Source organism: Didymella exigua (assembly GCF_010094145.1).
Source record: "Didymella exigua CBS 183.55 unplaced genomic scaffold M421scaffold_46, whole genome shotgun sequence".
Taxonomy (NCBI): Eukaryota; Fungi; Ascomycota; class Dothideomycetes; order Pleosporales; family Didymellaceae; genus Didymella; species Didymella exigua.
Window position 1 is genome coordinate 102104 of NW_022984820.1, and position 19321 is coordinate 121424.

A 19321-nucleotide genomic window follows, 5' to 3' on the forward strand; every position below is an offset into this window, starting at 1 on the left:
CGTGGCTGTTTCTACAGCCTCATTTTGCTATGGTGCGTGAGGTGGGTGCTGCGTGCGGAACGCGGAACCGTGCGGCACGAGCTCCGGCACGGTAACTACCGGTAGTGTTTGGCCACCCCTAGTGTTCGGCCACCTCACCAATGCAACCAACTCAATTTGGAGTCGCAATTTCTCAACCACCACGCTTAGAATTGAATTACTGTACACATAGACTCAAGGCTGCAGGCTTCTGCTGCCTTGGCTGCAATCTCAGCTGCTTTTTCTGGTGTTGAGGCAGCGTTTTCTCTCGCTTGAGCCGCCACGCGATCATGAGCAGCCTTGATGTCCTCTATGTTGCTGAAGCGCTTATTTGGGTCTATTTGAACGCGCTTTCTCGGCTGTGTACTCTTAGTACTATCTAGTAGATATTTAAGTTGTTAATTCTCTGCCTGAAGCCTAGCGAACCTGGCGTTAGTAAGAGTAATTGCCTTGGCTGCTTTGCTAAGCACTAACTAGGTACCTCGCAAGAGGTTCTCTGATTCCAGCAACCTCTTCTGCGTGCGTAATAGGTGCTGGGCGCTTTGTGGTGTCTTAAATACTGCCTCTAAGGTTGCTCCACGTTGATTAGCTGGTGGTGGAGTACTTGGGCGTCTAGATATCTGAGATGAGTTAAGAACTAGTGAAGGCCTATACGGTACCAGCCCAGCAGCCTTCCAGCTGGCTCTAATTACTCTCTTATTGAAGCTCTCCTCTCGCGCTTTGTTGTAGCAGACAACAAAGCGCTCTTTCTTAACTGGTGCTGCGTCATCAAGCGCAGAGAGCGCGCTGATCTCCTGGCAATAGCGCGACTTTAGTACTGAGAAAGCAGCAAGGTCTAGCGGCTAAAGAAGGTGTGATGAGTGTGCAGGTAGGTAGAGAAGGTGTATCTTATTCTCTCTGCACTCCTACATGAAGTCAATAGGTATATGGGAGCTGTGGCCATTAAGAATAAGCAGCCAGTGGCCGCTCTGTAATGGTGAGGTATTTAGTATAAAAATACGCTGTAACTACTCTAAACCTATAGCGTTTAAAGTCTACCTATTTATTGAGGTTGTGTATAGCTAGTCTAGTGTATTGATTGAGGGAATCCACGTGGTTTAGAGGTGTACGCCTTTGAAGATGACGAGGCACTGCAGCTTTGTGCCAACAGCGTTAATACACTCTATAATAGAGACCCACTCACGCGATTCTGGTGAGCCTTTGTAAGCCTTCTTCTTATGCGTATCCGCAAGGACTTGGTGGTTAGTACATACACTAAGTGCGACGCTAGTCTTATCTATATTCCACATGTTCTTACACTGTATGCCTAGCTCCCTTGTGATGTGATCAAAGTGATTAAGCCACTCTTTAATAGTATTGTAATTAGCTGCAGTAGTGCGCGCACTCTTAATTTTCCTGCTAACTACTAATGCAACGCGTGGCTGCTGTGCAAGAAAGTAAGGTATCTATCGTTTGCCAAGTAGTTGGGTATTGCTGTTCATACGCAGGATTTGAGTGGCCATCTCACGCACGCGAGCGTGAGATGGAGGCTGTGCACGTGTATCCTCGTCAAGAATCCACTCCACAAGGAACTCCTCTTGCTCCGGAGTCAATCGCTGCTCGTGGTGGTGAGCTATCGCGTTGGGGACGCGGCCATTGAGGCGCTCTTGGAGCGACGATTAGGGAACGCCCCACTTCTTACAGACTGCACGCTGGCTTTTTTCAACACCAGAATTAAGATCAGCGATAGTAGATTGTATAGCAGTCTCACGGGTGTCTATTTTGAGCAGGTGGTGGTGGAGAAAATACGCGTTGATTGAAAGTGACGCGGAGTTGGTGGGTGGCCGAACACTATGGGTGGCCGAACACTAGGTAGCCAAGCTTATACAAGTTCTAATTCAGAGCGTAGAACTCTGTGCTGATTGCGTCCTTATTGTCTCCAACAATGCACAGTCTTACAAGACCAGCGCATGAGCCATGCGGACAACTGATGATTATCTTGGCCTCACTCATGATACTGTTACTGTCTACACCCATTTTTTAAGATATATCAGCTACGCGGTCTACCAAGATCTGCTATCCAGTGCGTTTTCCTATTAAATTTTGTAACTGTGTGAGCAGTGTTGGTTAGAGACTATAATTAACAATTGTATTACTATCTATTGTTGTGTTGTGTGATGTTCTTCTAAAAGAGCTCTCAGCTCTAAGGTAAGTGCACTTGCCCATCAGGCAGTGTGCCTGCTACAATAGGATACTATATGATCTGAGCCACGTGGTTACAAATTTGCATCGCTCGTCACCCTCTAAATTACCTAGCCTAGTTTCCTGAAATCCTAGAGTATCTTAACTGCCTTACTAAAAGTCTTGTTTAGTGTATAACCCTTATCAGTCAGCACACCCTGTAACCTGCTCCAAAACTCCTAGCTTTTGTTAAACATCTCTACATCTTTGTTATGTTGCTAGATTTGTTCTACTAAGAAATTATACAGACACGGTATGTCAGTACTAAAATAGTCCTATTCTCTAATTTGAATAGTAAGCTGGGAAGCGCAAAAAAAAGGGATAGGGCAATATACCTCTTAACATGAATTAAGCATTCTTAAAAGGAAAGAGACAACTGTCCTAGGTAGAGCTAATAAAAGCTTCTAATTGCTTAAGAGTCTGACCATGAGGATGCCGCATCACCTTGTGCATTAGAGGGTTCTTCTCCACTATCAACGTTTTGTACGCTTAAATTAAGACAGATTAAGACACTTGGTATCTGAGTTAATCTTTGGTAGCATTATTGAGCGTTTTGAAGTTATTGAGAGCTTCACTAACATGTTAATCCTATAATCTAAAAGCAACAGTGGATTGGCTCTGATAAACACTAGGGCAGTCCATGCTCCCTGCCAGTTGATGATGCATGAGATCTGGGCTTGACCGTTGATGCAAATGTTGCCAGCATGAAAATCTGGGTGCCAAAGTCTAGGAGAAATAAGCTCTGGGCCTTGGGGCGCGATGTGCGGAATTGCTGATAGGAACTTTTCCAACAAAGCCGTGTAAGCCTCTAGGAAATTTTGCTCTAAACTCATGCATGTACTGCTATAGTAATTTTTTGGGTTCTTGTAGATTTGCGTGAGAGTTGATCTAGTTGATCTCACAACAAGTGATAGATTCTAGGTAGTCTGCAGAAAATATCCCTGTAATTAATTTTAGTCAAATCCTAAATCTTATGAGCGTCTAGACACTAACAAGGACTATAGTGTTGCATGTTACTATGTTGTTCCTTCTAGAATTCTCTCCAAGTGATGGGTTCAATGGAACAATGTAGGCTGGCGGATGGGTAGGGTATGCTTTTTTACGTTTTGGCTTATAGCTTCTTAACTAGCAGAGATACGCTTACATAATCTATTATTCGATAGAAGCGCCTAGTATTGCGCCTTCTAATAAAAAAAGAATTAGCTCATTCCGCCTAGTATTAGCTGAGTTATCAACACTACCTAGCAAAGTATACCTATTAATGGGTATGCTTGCTAGGTACCCCCCCTTTTTTAACCTTTTCTAGCCTCTAGCTTGTGCAGTTTAATAGTTATAACAAAACCCTCTACTACAGAAATGTAGAGGTAGTTTTTCTCTTTCTTTTAAGCCCTATTTCGCTAGAATCCATGTATTATTGACAAAGTTTTGGGGGGTACCCACGAAGGACGTTGGAGTATACCCATTCCGCCAGCCTAGAACAATGTAATTTAACGTGATTGACGACATCTCGCGGACAAGCTATGACAATAGCAGGCTCACATCCTGTAATCCCACAATCCTCAAAATATAGCAATCCCAATCTGCTAGCATGTATGAGCTAAGTTGATCATAAATTAAGTATTAGAGCAGGCTGGATCATACTTAGTAACAGAGATTAAGAGCAACTTTCTTTTAATATCTACAAACTTACAAATAATGTTAGATTTTAATCGCAGTAAAAGACCCTGCTAGAATTTGTGGAGTTGGGAGCTAATTGCTTCTTCTATAATAATATATTCTGCCTGAACAGGGTTTTGGTTGTAGCACTCTAAGCAAGAATTTTTAGGACAGGTATGTTCAAGACGGTTTGAGAAAACTCTATAGTTGCTACTTCTAATTAAGTAGTAAGTACCTGTGGACCAGCGTTGGGGTGAGGTACTTTTGCGATGACCTTTTGGCCGTTCTCTATCTTAAGGCGGTATGCCTTATTGTAGTTGCCTTCGCCAATCTTCTTAAACGATATACACTTTTCTGTGGCAAGGGCTTGATAAGCCAGTTTCTGGAGACTGGGCACGTCAAAATGACGATATTAGGCTGCCAATTGCTCACGCTCATTCCAAAGCCACCGTCCGCTGGGGTAGCAGAATAAGGGATCTATATCAGGACACTGATGGGAAGGGACTGGACAGAAACCCTCTAACGTGTATCGTAAGCAAATGTGGTGTACTCTCACAATGCTTGTAAATACACTTTAATGAAGTATTATTGCTAGTAGTAGAGATTGTGACGCGATTAGGAGACTTAGTTGATAGGGTTTGTGACCTATGTAAAAAGTTAAAACGCACTGTTAAGTTAAAAGCTTGTTAGTTTATAATTAGAGTGCTGTTGGAGGTTAACTTGTAGGAATAAGAATCTGAGTCCAGGGAGCAAACGGGACTGGGTGGGCTAGCTGCCAGGAACCTATTAGTAAGTATTGACTAAGTAACGTTGCTCAGCAAGACTAATCCAAGTATCAGACCATTGGAGAATGCTATATTAATTAATAGATGGCTAGATGGTCGTAGAGTCGAGTGAGGGACTGGAGATCATTGTGCTGGTGGATGTGGTGAAGTCGAATTGAGGACTCGTAAAATTTGGTATATATTGTATATGTTCTCGTTTTCCTTCCACATACGACCATAGGACGTTGAAAACAAGGCTTCCCGTTCGCTCAGCCCTATTTAAGCAACGTACCGGCGGATTAGTAGTTAGGTGGGTGACCACTAGCGAATACCCGCTGTTGTATGTTTTTGATGTTCTTTTTGCACCCTACATTGACAAGCTGTTCCTTCCAACAACTCCGGGCATGGTTTCCAGTGAGTCTGATCTAAGCTGGGTAAGGTGCTTTCCGGCCACCCGTACTTTCCGGCCACCCAACCAAATGTAACTACCTCACTTTGAATCGCGATAACTTAACCACAACGCTTATAATTGGTATACTGTACACATAGAATCAAGAGTGCAGGCTGCTACTTCCTTAGCTGCTTTCTCAGCTTCTTTTTCTGGGTTTTTGGCAGCGTTTTCTGCCTCTTGAGCAGCAGCCAGAGCCATCGCAGCCTTAATCACTTCAACGTTTGCAAAGCGCTCATTTAGGTCAATTTAAACGCGCTTTCTTACCCGTGTGGTCTTAGTAACGAGCGCTTGCACCAGCGCCCTCAAATGTCCAACCCTTCAAGCTCGAATTTCTTGGACTGAGAGATGTAGTGCTAAATTGAGCTGAGGAAAGATAAGGGCAAATGCTCGCTTCATTGAATAACTTCAATTTGAGGGAAGTGAGAAATTAGCAATGCAAAGAGAGCAAGCTGCAACCATGAAGAAGTGACGTTGATGGGAAGCGATCTTTGCAGATCATCGAGTTCTTAGCGGTCATGGGGTCCCGAATTGCAGAGCGTCGCGTTCTAGCACTCGAGGTACAACGTGTGCTCCCTTGCCTTGAAATATCAACCCCGGAATGCCACTAACCACGGATACCCCTAAGCTAAACCAAACAGTCCCCTCACCATTTATCTTGTCGTGCCTCTTCATCCTGTCTTGTCTTTTCATTCGCATGTGAGAAATGTTCTTCTCCCGCAAGGCTTCGCTCTCACGCGAAGCCTTCACCTACTTCACCCTCCTTGCTCTCTGCACCCTCGCTTCAGTCTACCACTTCTACACCAGCACCAGCGCGATCTCCCGCGACATACAACATCTCATCCTCCCCTTTCCCCCGGGACCAACCTCCCCCATACCCAAAACTTTATGGTACAAAGTTGGCCCACGGGGCCGCAACAACGAAATCACTGCATGGACCAATAGCTGCATCACTGCAAATCCAGACTACGACGTCCGATTTCTTACAGATGAAGATGCCGAACACTCCGTCTCCGCCGCGTTCTCCAACCGCGCCAACATCCTCGAAGCATACTCGGGCCTGACCGTGCCGGTTCTGAAAGCCGATATGCTGCGCTACATGATGCTATACGACCAAGGAGGAGTGTGGTTAGACCCGAACGTGTCCTGCGAGGAAGTGCCGATTGACGAGTGGATAGCGTCCGAGTTCCGAGAAAAGGCTGGACTAGTTGTGGGCTGGGCGTTTGATGTAGGGCCGTCTTTGGGCATGAGCCAGTTTGCGAGCTGGGCGATTATGGCGAGGCCGCGGAGTCCGCATGTGTTGGCTGTGATTGAGAGGATTGTTGATGCCTTGCGTGGCGTGATGAAGGAGCATCGTGTCAGCATGGGGAATGTGACGTTGAATTTGACGGGTGATGCTGTGGGTTTCTCGGGGCCGGGACGTCTGACGACAGGCGTGTTTGAGAGTCTGGAGCATACCTTGAATAGGACTGTGAGCCTAGATGAAGCTAGGGAGATTTTGCAGCCGGTGCTTCTCGGTGATGTGTTAGTTATGCCAGGGCGATCGTTTGCGGCGTCGATGAATGATTATTCGAAGAAAGGTGGTGGATCGGGTCTGTTACCGCCGCGGTTGGTGACACATCACTATGCTGGGATGTGGAAGAACGGTTCAGATGGGGAGTGAGTCACATCTCCTTTTGCTGAGTGTTTTGTAAGCGACTATTTGACAGCGCTGGGATGCCATCTACTCGTGGCGTGATCACCGAGAAGGACTCTCCAGAACGGCTTGAAGTATTTTAGCGAAGCTGATTGTGCGTTAGATGGGCCTATGCTCGTTTTAATGCTGTCAGATAACGACGACCGCCCTCTCCTCGATCTGCGCGCCAGCCTTATACATGTTCAAATCGGGCAACATGTCGCTCTGGTATACATGCCCTTGCTTCCACCTCCCATCCTCTCCACCCCCACTAACCCTTTCATTGCACTTGGGGAACTCCATGTCATCCCACCACATCTTTCTACAAGCCCCTTCCCACACGTCGTCACCGACACGAAATCCTCGCTCCCACTCACGCGACGAAGTGATACGCCTCGTTTGGTCGTCTTTCTAGCCGCACAGGTATCCATACCACGCGTAACTATCACATACAGCAAGGCCGACGCGCCTCTAGGTTCTTTTAGCGTCGCCTGCAGTACGAGTGCAAGAGCCTGGATGCTGACTTAGTCGTGGTCCTGGTGAGAGCTCATTTGCCTGGCGAGCTGCTCGCCCAAGTGATGTTGGGCGATTGCTATGAATGTGACCTCTTGCGTGGGCTCGTCATCTCGTCGGGCCTGAACGTTCTGCGCACGAAGCACAAAGGACCCCTACGTCGAGTGCAATTGATGTCAATGGCATTGTTTGGGTCCGGGTGATGGGCTGAAGGAGAAAGTACTGGAATGGATAGAAGAATCAATCTTTTGAAGATCATGTGCTCGAGATCGAGACGACCTGCAGGTCGGGGTGCGGTCACAGGTGGAAGCTTTATTACAGTTTCGCGGATGGAGTATGGATATATGACGTTGACGTGTCCTTTGCGAATGTGGCCGCAGATTGTGCCAGACACCTTGACATCCTCCACACTACAGATGCGGTCGAAACTAGGCATCTAATTCTGCCCGCACAGTACCGGTGCAGTAACAGATGCCCAGGACCAGCTTGGTGCAAGAGCTTCCTTGTGGCGGATGTACTCAATACGCTCGATATCGAAGTTAGTTGTTGAACTTATCAAGAACGTCTCGTTGTGTGGTTGACTCTATAGTAGGCCGATGAAGAGATACTCCCGTTATAGCCCGGCAAGATATTTGTTCTTTATGTGTCGACTGAGTGCTTACGCTATTTCAGCAAGGGCCACCCGTCTGTTGCTTGACTGGGTCATTTCTCGATGCGTATGGTTCATAACGAGGTTACACCAGTACTGATGCTTCATCCGAGCCCAGAAACTCGAGTCTGCGAATTCTCCCTCTTTGGCCGTGTCGTTTTCGAAAAACTCAAACTCGTCCGTGATGCTGCTACGAACATATTTCAACAACAAGTCCAGCCTTGTTATGCCAGACTTAGGAGAGCCTTCAGAGCCATGCATAGTGAGACAGTCCTACTTAAGCTGACCTGCGTGGAAAAAAGAGCATTCGAGGAGAGAAAAGCTACTCGTGCAGGACCCAGGCGCGTCCATGAAGTGCTGGATCTCCACCACCTAAGTCTTGCGTCTGCGGTCGTCCGTATGTAGCGGATTGGAGTCTTCGAATCGGAGTCCTTGTTGGTCGCTTTTCTAACCTGGTGAGCCTGAGTATGATTGGTTGGATACGGAAGCAGTTTCCGTTTGCTCAAAACATGTATAATCTGGGTGCCAACTTATTGAGTGTCTCAAGCTTTCGTGCGGAGGGAGAGTGATGAAGCGAGGCAAAATGCAGGACAGGGGAAACCAGACATAAGAGCTCATTGCAGGGCACACCTTGTCTTTGCTTGAGTATGCTCTACCGCTATTACCCACTCATAATCACATCTCCATTCGCATCCGCATCCGCATCAGCAATCACGCCTGGGTCCAGTCTACTCAAACACCCGGGGCAATTATGCAGCACCATATGGCAGAACACATCGCAGTCGATGCAAAAGTGGCTTTCGCAAGACCGGCACTCATATCTGGCGCTCTCGCTTGCATGCTGCTCTCCATTCTCTTCGTCTTCTGCCTGTGTTTTCCCCTCTGCATGCCCGTTCAGCATGCTGCCTGTTGTAGACTGCCTCCTCTTCTTGAGTGCCCTCGCGGCCAACTCCTGTTTCGACAGTATCTTGGGGAAGGTGGTGAGGCAGGCCACACAGTCTTTTGAATCTTTTTCGCGGGCGCGTTGCCAGGAGACCGTGGCCCAATTGCGCAGAGGGAACAGGTGGTGGTAGCTGCGCGCCAGATGCGTTGAGAGGAGGAGGGTGAGCTGGCAGCTGGGACATGTCACGGGGAGTGAGCATACTTTTGCACTGCACCGGGAGCATGTGTAGCCGCCCAGTGTGAGGTTGCCGTGGCATGCGCATATTGTGGGTGTGTCTTCCACAACGCGAGATGGGAACCCCATCATCATCAGTGCTGCGCCTTTCTCGGACTGCTGAGGGGTGGAGGCGGTGTCTGAGCGTATGACGGGCGGTGTGGTCGTTGCGATGAGAAGCTCCTTAAGCATTTCCTGGTCGGTTGCGATCGTGTATTCGCTTTCATCCCCGGCGTTTGTCCGCGTTACTATCTCCTGGCAAATCTTGAGGCGTGCACCCATGCCTATCACGCTTACTCTTATGCGGTCGAGCACGCACGCTTTGATGGTCTGGTGAATGTCGCCGGGATCGAGAGAAAGGAGGGAGCCAAAGACCACGATAACCTCTCTTGTACCGTGGTTTGGTGTGTGATATAGCGTTGCACGCGCGAGTTCGAGGGCGTTCTGCAGACTAGGTGCGCCCTTGGGCTCCTTGCCAGTCTCCTTACTGCGCAATCCCAAGATCGCCGCTGCGTGCTCTGCGGGGTTGCCTGAGAGCTCGGAGACTCGTATGCATATGCCGTCGTGCATGCCGAGGACACTCATCTGGGAGATTGGGTTTTGCTCAAAGAACTCGCGGACATAGTCTTGCGTATAGTTGATCATCGTATAGAAGCGGTTCGGCCGCATGTCCTTCTCCAGCATAGCCTCTGACAGGTCCAGTACCAGCACTACGTGCCGTATTATGCCTCTCTGGAAGGGTTTTGTATCTTTCCGTAGCCGCTTGCGCTTGCGCTCCTCCTCTCGCTCTTGCACACTCTGCCCTATATCATCGTCGTTACCGCGCGCCATTGTCTTCTCGACTGTTCGGGAGTCCTCGGTCTCCCACGCTTTGCGCGCTGGCTTCGGCGCAGCCTCTTTGCCGGCATGGTTTCTCCCGCTCACTGCTGCTGGCTGTGCTGGTCTGCTTGAGCTAGCTCGAGAGCCAACATACTCTTCGCCGGAAACCTCGTCGCCATCGTAGGAGTAGTCCGAGTCAGCCATCACGCGTGGTGGGTGTGCTCGTGAGCTTTGTCCGTACTCGTAGCAGCGACCGCCGGCGGCGCTATGCTGCTATGTCCGCAATCAAAATGGCTGTCTAACAACTGAAGAGCGTATGCTGTGTACTGGAGGTAGAAGTGAGGTCGGACGAAAGTGTGGGGCGATGCTATGAGCTGAGGTGCGCGACGGAGGAATAATGTAGATGACGTCGCGTGCTTTCATTTGCAGTTGTTCCTGAAGATTCTTTTAAGGCGAGGTTGAGCGGCGCATTCTCCGCGCAAAGTAAGTTCAGCCAATGTCTTGCTAGGACCTGACAGGTGTCAGCTTCGTGAGGCGTCAGCGGTCGATTGGAGATCGATCCTTGGAATGCGTGCGCACGTGATGGAACGCGTTCTCACGTTTTGCATGAGAATTCGATCAGTACATAAAACTATCATTTTTTCCAAAAAAACATTATCTGTGTATCGTGAACTAGCAGCATGACGCGTAAGGCGTCCGAAGATTCCCAAAATGGTATACGCTATGCTAGACAAATCATGAAACATTACGCCGTATCTTGTACACCCACCACATGTCCTGTCCGGTCATCAGTTATACGTGCCGGATCCAGCAACTGTGGGCATTGGCCAGTCGTCTTCAGTGATGCTCGACCAGAAGACCCAGATCATCACAACAGAGAGAAGCGTGAAAAGAGTCTCGAAGAGACCACCGTTGATCTTGCCGTTGGTGCCGGAGCAGATGTGGACGCTGATTACGTATTGGAATATCTGACCAATGGCGAAGAGGAGAGCTGCGCCAAGTAGGTAGACTAGAGGTTGTTAGCAAAAGTTCAAGATGTGTGCTCGGGGTGCGTACGCATTGGTTTGCGCTCTCCAAGAACGCGGAGGACAAGGAATGACTCCAAGCAGAAGAAGATGACCAGGAAGACCAGAGGAACCAATTGGTAAAGGGTGTAGAGGGCATAGGCTTGGTTCTCTCCTGAGAGGGTGTCATCCCAGTAACCGGTCCAGCTGAACCCCGTATCGAGGGCGATATACCCGGTTCCGACGAAGAGTATGATAGCAGAGAGCAAGAGCAAGCCAATGGAGATGGGGGTGCCGTCGTCCAAGAGTTGATAACCGACCAAGCCATTAAGCATGAGGATCCAGGATGTTGCAACGATGGCAGCGATGTGCACAGCGACGAATGCCTGTGGAGCAGTCAGCTCGTCGTCACCATTGCCCAAAGTATACTACTTACCAGACGCACGGAGTTGTTCAGAGGGAAGCCGCCAATGGTGAAGATCTCGCAGATGGAGACGATGATGTAACCGAGGAGGAAGAGTTGCATTTCTCTGTCAAGAGTCAGTCTTCAGGTCGATGCTGTTTGTCCTTCCAATTGCGCACCTTCGTCCAACGGCCGCCTTCTTCCTTTCAGACCTCCAAAGCAAGAAGAAGGTGGTGGCGATTGCGATACCACATAGTATTATTGATCCTGCGCCAATCAGCTTACTTGCAATAGCGCAAGTGTTGTCTTTCACTGACCCAGGTTGTGCAGCCTGTTGCCACCGCCGACAGAGAAGCCTTCCAGAGTGCAGCCTCCCTCCCATCCTCCTCCGTTTCTTGTGGGTGCTTGGGCGAAGAGCTGCGGTCATGGCGGTTAGCGGCGCGCGCGCGAACAATGGGTCAGACCAGGGGTCAGGCGCAGGCGCAACATACATAGCATACTACGACAATTAGTATCTTGCAAACGTGTGTCGCGATGTGAGGGTGGTGTCTTACCTGGCAGGGTCGACCAGCTGTTGCCCGTGTCGCGACAAAAGTCGTCAAACTTTCCGTACCTCGACATGGCTGGCTATCCGCAGCGCAGCTGCAGCAGGAGTGATCGTCGAGTCCGAATTGCAGGGTGGTGCTCAGGCAGCGAGTGGATATGGCAGTCCTGACAGGGCAAAGGTAGCGAGGGTAGATAGTGAAGGAACGGTGCGGGTCTAAGAGATGATGTGCTGCTGCTGGTACGGTGGCTGGTGTGCAGCGGGCCCGTTTCTTGCTTCAGAAGCCAAGCAGAGGGCTAAGATCAGGGATCGTGCGTTTTACGACACCCTTGACGCGACCCGAGTTTGGCGCAGGTGAGAGATGGGTGAATCGACCTTTCGCCTTTGGGCATGCAGTGGTCTGGAGAAGAATCCTGGAAGTTGCTGCGCTGCCAAACAGGTTCCTCACGCCTCACACTGCCCATCACGATTCACGACACGAAGACGAATGAACCAGCGAACGGGCCGGCAATCAAAGGTGCAGCCAATCACGGCCGCAGGAGCTGCTGCACTAGGCATGTTTCAGGTCGATCAGCGCTCTTGCGGAAGGTGTCTGGCGGCAGAGCAGCGCCTTCGAGCCGCGACTCCATAGCAACAAACATGGCTGAGATCGTAATAAGTGGGTACGCCATCGTCACTGATTTGTTGACGCTCTGCAATCACGACTCCAGCGATTACCCATCCAGATGTTGTATGAGAACGATGACTTGTTCAACACCGACCGCTCTACCTGGCTAAGTCTGGCAGATGCACGTCAGGACGCACAGCGTTCGCGTTTGTGCAGCAATGATCGCCAGCCAGCACGCCAGCCACCTTTGTAGACCTCCAGGGCAGCCGAAGCGACTCTGCAAGTGGTCTCTCACGTGCTCGTCGCAGCCAAAGCATTCGCCAGACGTGTTGAAGCTCATTAACGCAGCCCTCTCGACGCGGACGTGGTGGCAGAGGTGCAACAGCCGCACTGTGTTTCACTCGTGAGAGGCAGCGGTGTTTCGAGGCTCGCACCCGCAGCGGTCTACGCGCGTTCCTCGCACGTGGGCTCCCGGTGTACGGCTGATTGATATGTTCTATGCTATGACACGTTTCGACGATCGGTATTGGAATACTCGAAGTTGTTATCGCGGTGTTCCTGCCGTGCACCTTTGGCGAGGCAGCTCTGTTGACAGCTAGTAACCGCGATCAGCGCGTCCTGCTGTGAGACGTATACATCGGTGTGGTGTTTCTCGAGTAATGCTGCACTTGCAGCGTTGCAATTCTCCGTGGAAGTGGAAAGCACTGCGGCTTTGAACCCAGAGATAAGGAGTTTTGAGCCTCTAAGCAGACATGTTCCGTGGTAGCCTGCGCGGCGACATCATTGCGCAGCAGGCTGCTTCAACGAGTTACAACCTGGCCAACAGCAGCCAGCACTCCTCCGCGGTGCAAGCCCGGCCCGAGTAGGAAAGGAGCGCCAAGTCCAGCAGGAACATCAGCGGTTTTCAGGGCTCAAGCCACAAGCTGACAGGGAGGCTCACGTTTCCCTGATCACGAAGCCTACTTGTGCCGTATCGTGCTCTATTCAGTCCCACTGCCGTCCAATGTGACCGCCCTTGACCGCTAAAGCCCTAGGCCCACTTCGCCCTGCACCCGCGGACGTCACTCGCGACCGCCTTTCGACCCTTCTCCAGATCCACTGCACTGGAGTCGGCTGCTCCCTCAGCCTGCAACCTTCACCATTCCTTTCAACGCGGGCAGCAGTCGGAGACCTGCGAACATCCCTCTCCATAACCTGAGCTCGTCCTCACGCCCCCGTGACAGCGATTCCGCTTATCTGCTCGACAACGATAAGGATAGCGCGCGGTCCTCGTTCGACACCCCGTCCTCGCTCTCCGACGACCTCTCGCTCTGGAGCGACACCGGCGATCTCGTCGACCAGCTTGCCGACCAGGAAGACCCGCTCGCCATCCGCTTGGAGAGCCACCTCCCCCCGCAGCACCGCCACAAGAAGCACGCCCGCTTCGCGTCGCAGAACAGCCTCCACGAAAAGGGCCACCGTGAACTCCGACTCGAGGACATCGAGATACCAGACCCCGGCCCACGAACTATCTCGAAGGCAGAGAAGCTCCTTGCTCGAATCATGGCACCCAACGATGGACCGTCCCGTATCCACGGGCTGCACGGGAAGAAGCTCATGTAGGCGGAGCCGCACAGCTACTGGCAACGACCGTACTGACACGGAACAGCTACTTCACCAGTGTCTTCGTCTCGTTAGGCGTGTTTCTCTTTGGCTACGACCAGGGAGTCATGTCTGGTATCATCACGTACGCCGCCCCGCATCCCTCCGTGCTGAAGCATGTCTGACCAAGCATACAGCGGTATATACTTCAAGGACTACTTCAACCAGCCCACAGCCGTCGAGCTGGGCAGCATGGTAGCTATCCTGGAAGTTGGCGCATTCATCTCATCCATCCTGGTCGGCAAGATCGGAGACATCCTCGGACGCCGTAAGACCATTCTGTACGGCTCGCTTATCTTTGTCGTTGGTGGCGCTTTCCAGACCTTCGCCAATGGCATGCCCATGATGCTCTTGGGGAGAATCGTCGCCGGTCTCGGTGTGGGAACGCTGTCTACGATAGTACCCGTGTACCAGTCTGAGATCTCACCGCCCCACAACCGTGGAAAGATGGGTTGCATCGAGTTCACCGGCAACATTGCCGGATACGCATGCAGTGTCTGGGTTGACTACTTCTGCAGCTACATCAAGAGCGACTATTCCTGGAGAATCCCGTTATTCGTGCAGTGTGTCATGGGCAGTCTACTGGCTCTGGGCAGTTTTCTAATCTGCGAGTCGCCAAGGTGCGTTGTCTTCAGCAGGTGTATGGATCATACTGACAACCAACAGATGGCTTCTAGACAATGACCATGACGAAGAGGGTATCGTAGTCATCGCTAATCTGTACGGAAAGGGTGACATCCATAACCCCAAAGCCCGCGATGAATACCGAGAGATTAAGATGAACGTGCTGCTCCAGCGACAAGAAGGTGAACGCTCGTATAGCGACATGTTTAGACGCTACTACAAGCGTGTCTTCATCGCCATGTCCGCCCAAGCCCTCGCACAACTCAACGGTATCAACGTCATCTCATACTATGCGCCGCTTGTATTCGAAGAAGCGGGTTGGTACGGTCGCCAGGCCATTCTAATGACTGGTATCAACGCGATCACATATCTCCTGTCCACAATTCCGCCGTGGTACGTCGTAGACACTCTGGGTCGTCGAAAGATCCTGCTTTCTGGAGCCTTGATGATGGTTATATCGCTGTCTGCTATCTCCTACTTCATCTTCCTGCAGGCGAGCTGGACACCGAACATGGTCGTCATCTTTGTGATGATATACAACGCGGCATTCGGATACTCATGGGGTCCCATCCCATGGCTGTACCCGCCAGAGATTCTGCCCCTCAGCATTCGTGCGAAGGGCGCCAGTCTGAGTACCGCGACTAACTGGGCCTTTAACTGGCTGGTCGGCGAAATGACACCTATATTGCAGGAAGCTATCCAGTGGCGCCTGTACCTCATTCATGCGTTCTTCTGCGCTGTTAGTTTCGTCGTTGGTAAGCTGAGTTCTTTGCAGTCTCTCAGTACCTCGCTAATTATGTCCAGTCTACTTCATCTACCCAGAGACCGCCAACGTCCGCCTCGAAGACATGAACTCGCTCTTCGGAGACGCCACAACAGTTGCAGCCACACCGCAACAGCAGGCCGAGGTGGAGTCCTTGATGAGCGGCAGCGGCCGTGGTCGTACATCCGAACGCGGCGGCTCCCGTCTCGCTGCCGAAGCTGCCATCCCTGGCCTCGACATCGAACCGCCTGATCTCGAGAACGGCAGGTCTCCTCCCAAGTCCGAGAACGGAGATGGCGTCGGCGGCTGGATCTCAAACATGGTCAAAAGAGGCAAGGGAGACAACGGCAGCGCTGGCGGGAAGTACAAGCCTGTTGGGCAGGATGAGGAGTAGACGTTTGCAACATCTCACTGATTGGCATTTACTGGACACTTTTGCATACTCTGGTCTTCGTTGCAAGCGACATGGTTTGATATCCACGAGCCAGGCTGCTCGACATGTAAGTTTTGGTTGATAGAAGGGGCGAAGCATTTTTGGGGGATAGAGGCTGGAAAGCGTAAGCATTGTACTGCTATTCTGTTCGAGACGGCGATTCGATTGTCAATAAAAGCTGTTCGGATCTCACTGTTCGGCTTCTGAACCATGGATTGTGGCGTCAAGGATTTCACTCCGAGTAATTCCATGACCCCTTTGCGAACACGAGTACGTCAGCTTTCACGTGGGAACAGAGGCCAGGTGTCAGCAAGTTCCCCCTACAGATGGCGCTAGGCAAATGCAGCTCCCCCGAACTCTGGAAACTATTTCGGGAATCTAGCAATTGATCTCCCTACCGCACCGCAGGGGCCGTCCGACGTTGCTCTTCACCGTGAGCATTTCTCGTGCTTGCATTTCCCCTGGGATCTTTCTACTCCGTCACTTTTGGAGTCTGTCGTGCTTAACAGCAGACGTGTTCTAGGTTTGTGAGACAGCCTTACCCGCGCACGGCAGCAAGTGCATCTCGCGCTACGCACCCCTCGCAGCTGCCCTCGTCCAGCCACGAATCCTCTCTTGACACTGTCTACCACGGGCACACCCAGAACGCAGGCGTATTCAACCTTCTTACACAACATGGCGACAGCGCGAACAACGGGCGCTGACGCGCAGGCGGAGGAGCTGCGGAGGAGAAACGTAGCTGGCCAGATAGCTTCGCCCGTCGTGAACACAGCTCAGATTAAGGAGAAATCCAAGGAGAAGGTGCGCGCTCTGCCAGGATCTGCCAGGATCATGACCACCACGAAGAATCGATTAGCTGACAAACTCCAGCCTTTCGAGCTCCTGGCCTTCCTCGACGAGTACGAGTTCATCTGGGCCCCGCTCATCTTCACCGCGCTCGCTTTCTTCACGCGCATGTACAAGATCGGTCTTTCGCCAATTGTCACCTGGGACGAGGCTCAGTAAGCAGCAGCTCGACTAATATTAGTGGCGCAATCTGATAGGAAACAGTTTTGGCAAATTCGGGTCCCACTACCTCAAGCGCGAGTTCTACTTCGATGTCCACCCTCCCCTCGGCAAGATGCTCGTCGGTCTCTCTGGCTATCTCGCAGGATACAACGGCTCCTTCGAGTTCAAGTCCGGCGAAACGTACCCTGAGGAGCTGAACTACACCTTCATGCGTCTGTTCAACGCTGCGTTTGGCGCTGTCTGCGTGCCTCTGGCCTATTTCACCGCGAAAGAGTTGAACTTCCGCAGGCCCACTGTCTGGTTCGTCACCTTGGCCGTTCTCTGCGAGAACTCGTACACCACCATCAGTCGCTTCATTCTCCTCGACTCTATGCTTCTCTGCTTCACCTTCACCACCGTCTTTTGCTGGTCCAAGTTCCACCGCCAGCAGCATGATCCCTTCTCTCCCGAGTGGGGACTGTGGTTGATGCTGACTGGTGTGTCAATTGGATGCGTATGCAGTGTCAAGTGGGTTGGTTTCTTCGTTACTGCTCTGGTTGGCCTCTACACCATCGAGGACCTCTGGAACAAGTTTGGCGACCTCAAGATGCCCAAGGTACGACTCCCTCGGGGACTCTATAATCTCGAAAAGCTGACGTGAGCAGATGGAACTTGTCACCCACGTCGCCTTCCGCGTTTTCAGTCTCATCCTCATTCCTCTCGCTGTCTACACCTTCTCGTTCTATCTCCATTTCTTGATCCTCGAGAACAGCGGTCCCGGCGACGCACAAATGAGCTCGCTCTTCCAGGCCAACCTCCGTGGTACTGAAGTCGGAAAGAACAGCCCGCTCGAGATCGCATACGGCTCGCGCGCCACGTTGAAGAACATGGGTTACGGAGGAGGTCTGCTCCACTCCCACGTCCAAACCTACCCTGAAGGCTCGACTCAGCAGCAGATTACCTGCTACCACCACAAGGATTCCAACAACGACTGGTTCTTCTACCCCAATCGCCACGAGGTCCCATTCGAGGCCGATGAGGAACTCCGCTATCCCGGCAACGGCGACGTCATCCGTCTCATTCACGCGCAGACCGGCCGCAACCTCCACTCCCACTCGGTCGCTGCTCCCGTTACAAAGGCCGACTACGAAGTTTCTTGCTACGGCAACACTACAGTCGGTGACACAAAGGATCACTGGGTCGTCGAAGTCGTTCGTGACGCCGCCTCGAGGGACCACTCGCGGATCCGTACTCTGACAACCGCTCTGCGCTTCAAGCACAAGGACTTGGGCTGCTACCTCCGCGCCGGCAACGTCAACCTGCCTCAGTGGGGTTTCAAGCAGATCGAGACCACTTGCGTCAAGCAGAACAACCCCCGTGATGTCTACACCCACTGGAACGTCGAGAGCCACACCAACGAGAAGCTGCCCCCTGGCAACCCCGGTGATTACAAGTCTCCTTTCTTCCAGGACTTCATCCACCTCAACGTTGCCATGATGACATCCAACAACGCCCTTGTCCCTGACCCAGATAAGCAGGACGACCTTGCTTCTGCTTTCTGGCAATGGCCCATCCTCCACGTCGGTCTCCGTATGTGCGGCTGGAACGACGACATTGTCAAGTACTTCCTCCTTGGTAACCCCTTCGTGTACTGGGGCAGTACGGCCAGTCTTGGCATCTTCGGCCTGATCGTTCTCTGGTACGTGGTCCGATGGCAGCGCGGCTACAACGACCTGAAGCAGGCCGAGATCGACCAGATCCACTACGCTGGTATCTACCCCGTCATCGGCTGGGTCCTGCACTACCTCCCCTTCATGGCCATGGGCCGCGTCACCTACGTTCACCACTACTACCCTGCGCTGTGGTTCGCCATCTTGACCATGGGTTTCTGTCTCGACTTCACAACAAGGAACCTCAATAAGCAGGTCCGCTGGGGCATCTTCGCTGTCCTGTACGCGGTCATCATCGGACTCTACTGGCTGTTCCGCGCCATCTCGTTCGGCATGGTCGGTCCCAGCAGCCAGTGGAGCCACCTCAAGTGGTTCGAGAGCTGGAGGTTCACCGACTGAACGCGTGTGGTCCGCACACGCGATGAGGTCTACGTGGTGTGGTAGACGACGAGTGTAACAATACTTTTTACTTGCGTTGCGACTTCCAAAACACATTTTTTTTGCCACACGTAGGGATCATGGATAGAGTGCGTGTGTCTCGTTAGCGACCTGGCTGGTTAGCAAGGTGTTGGTGCGGGAGAATGGGATTTAGCGTTGGAATGGGTCTCGTACGAAGTAGTGTCGTGATAATCATACCTACACCATCCGACTCTGTCTGAAAGCGAAGAGGTGCCCGTCTACGTGCTTGGCTACAGTTGTTGACGCACTGGACGAACATGCCCCCCCT

General features: G+C 51.6%; 5 protein-coding genes across 5 annotated transcripts; 3 read left to right on the forward strand and 2 right to left on the reverse strand.

The window, feature by feature from the left end:
• The first annotated feature begins 5585 nt into the window (after nt 1-5585).
• Nucleotides 5586-6859, forward strand: M421DRAFT_425475 (glycosyltransferase family 32 protein). Its single transcript, XM_033594086.1, has one exon. It carries the CDS (start codon nt 5813-5815, stop codon nt 6767-6769), a length of 957 nt encoding a protein of 318 aa, XP_033444022.1. The 5' UTR covers nt 5586-5812; the 3' UTR covers nt 6770-6859.
• A 1745-nt stretch (nt 6860-8604) lies between these two features.
• On the reverse strand, nt 8605-10122 carry M421DRAFT_74408 (TFIIH basal transcription factor complex p44 subunit; the record flags this gene model as incomplete). The annotated part of the gene is made up of 2 exons (XM_033597037.1): nt 8605-8845; nt 8894-10122. 2 exons carry the CDS (start codon nt 10120-10122, stop codon nt 8605-8607), a joined length of 1470 nt encoding a protein of 489 aa, XP_033444023.1.
• A 408-nt stretch (nt 10123-10530) lies between these two features.
• Nucleotides 10531-12058, reverse strand: M421DRAFT_305346 (uncharacterized protein). The gene is made up of 7 exons (XM_033589149.1): nt 11880-12058; nt 11817-11824; nt 11643-11742; nt 11505-11592; nt 11359-11452; nt 10975-11308; nt 10531-10927 (listed from the first exon to the last, which is right to left on the reverse strand). The coding sequence occupies exons 1-7, from the start codon at nt 11944-11946 to the stop codon at nt 10707-10709; spliced, it is 912 nt and encodes a 303-aa protein (XP_033444024.1). The 5' UTR covers nt 11947-12058; the 3' UTR covers nt 10531-10706.
• Nucleotides 12059-13030: 972 nt separating this feature from the next.
• Nucleotides 13031-16299, forward strand: M421DRAFT_405120 (uncharacterized protein). The gene is made up of 6 exons (XM_033590286.1): nt 13031-13338; nt 13511-14074; nt 14125-14202; nt 14255-14737; nt 14784-15496; nt 15546-16299. Exons 1-6 carry the CDS (start codon nt 13229-13231, stop codon nt 15896-15898), a joined length of 2301 nt encoding a protein of 766 aa, XP_033444025.1. The 5' UTR covers nt 13031-13228; the 3' UTR covers nt 15899-16299.
• Nucleotides 16300-16612: 313 nt separating this feature from the next.
• M421DRAFT_74433 (glycosyltransferase family 39 protein) lies at nt 16613-18993 on the forward strand (the record flags this gene model as incomplete). Its single annotated transcript, XM_033597039.1, has 4 exons — nt 16613-16738; nt 16808-16938; nt 16988-17540; nt 17590-18993. The coding sequence occupies 4 exons, from the start codon at nt 16613-16615 to the stop codon at nt 18991-18993; spliced, it is 2214 nt and encodes a 737-aa protein (XP_033444026.1).
• Nucleotides 18994-19321: the final 328 nt, after the last annotated feature.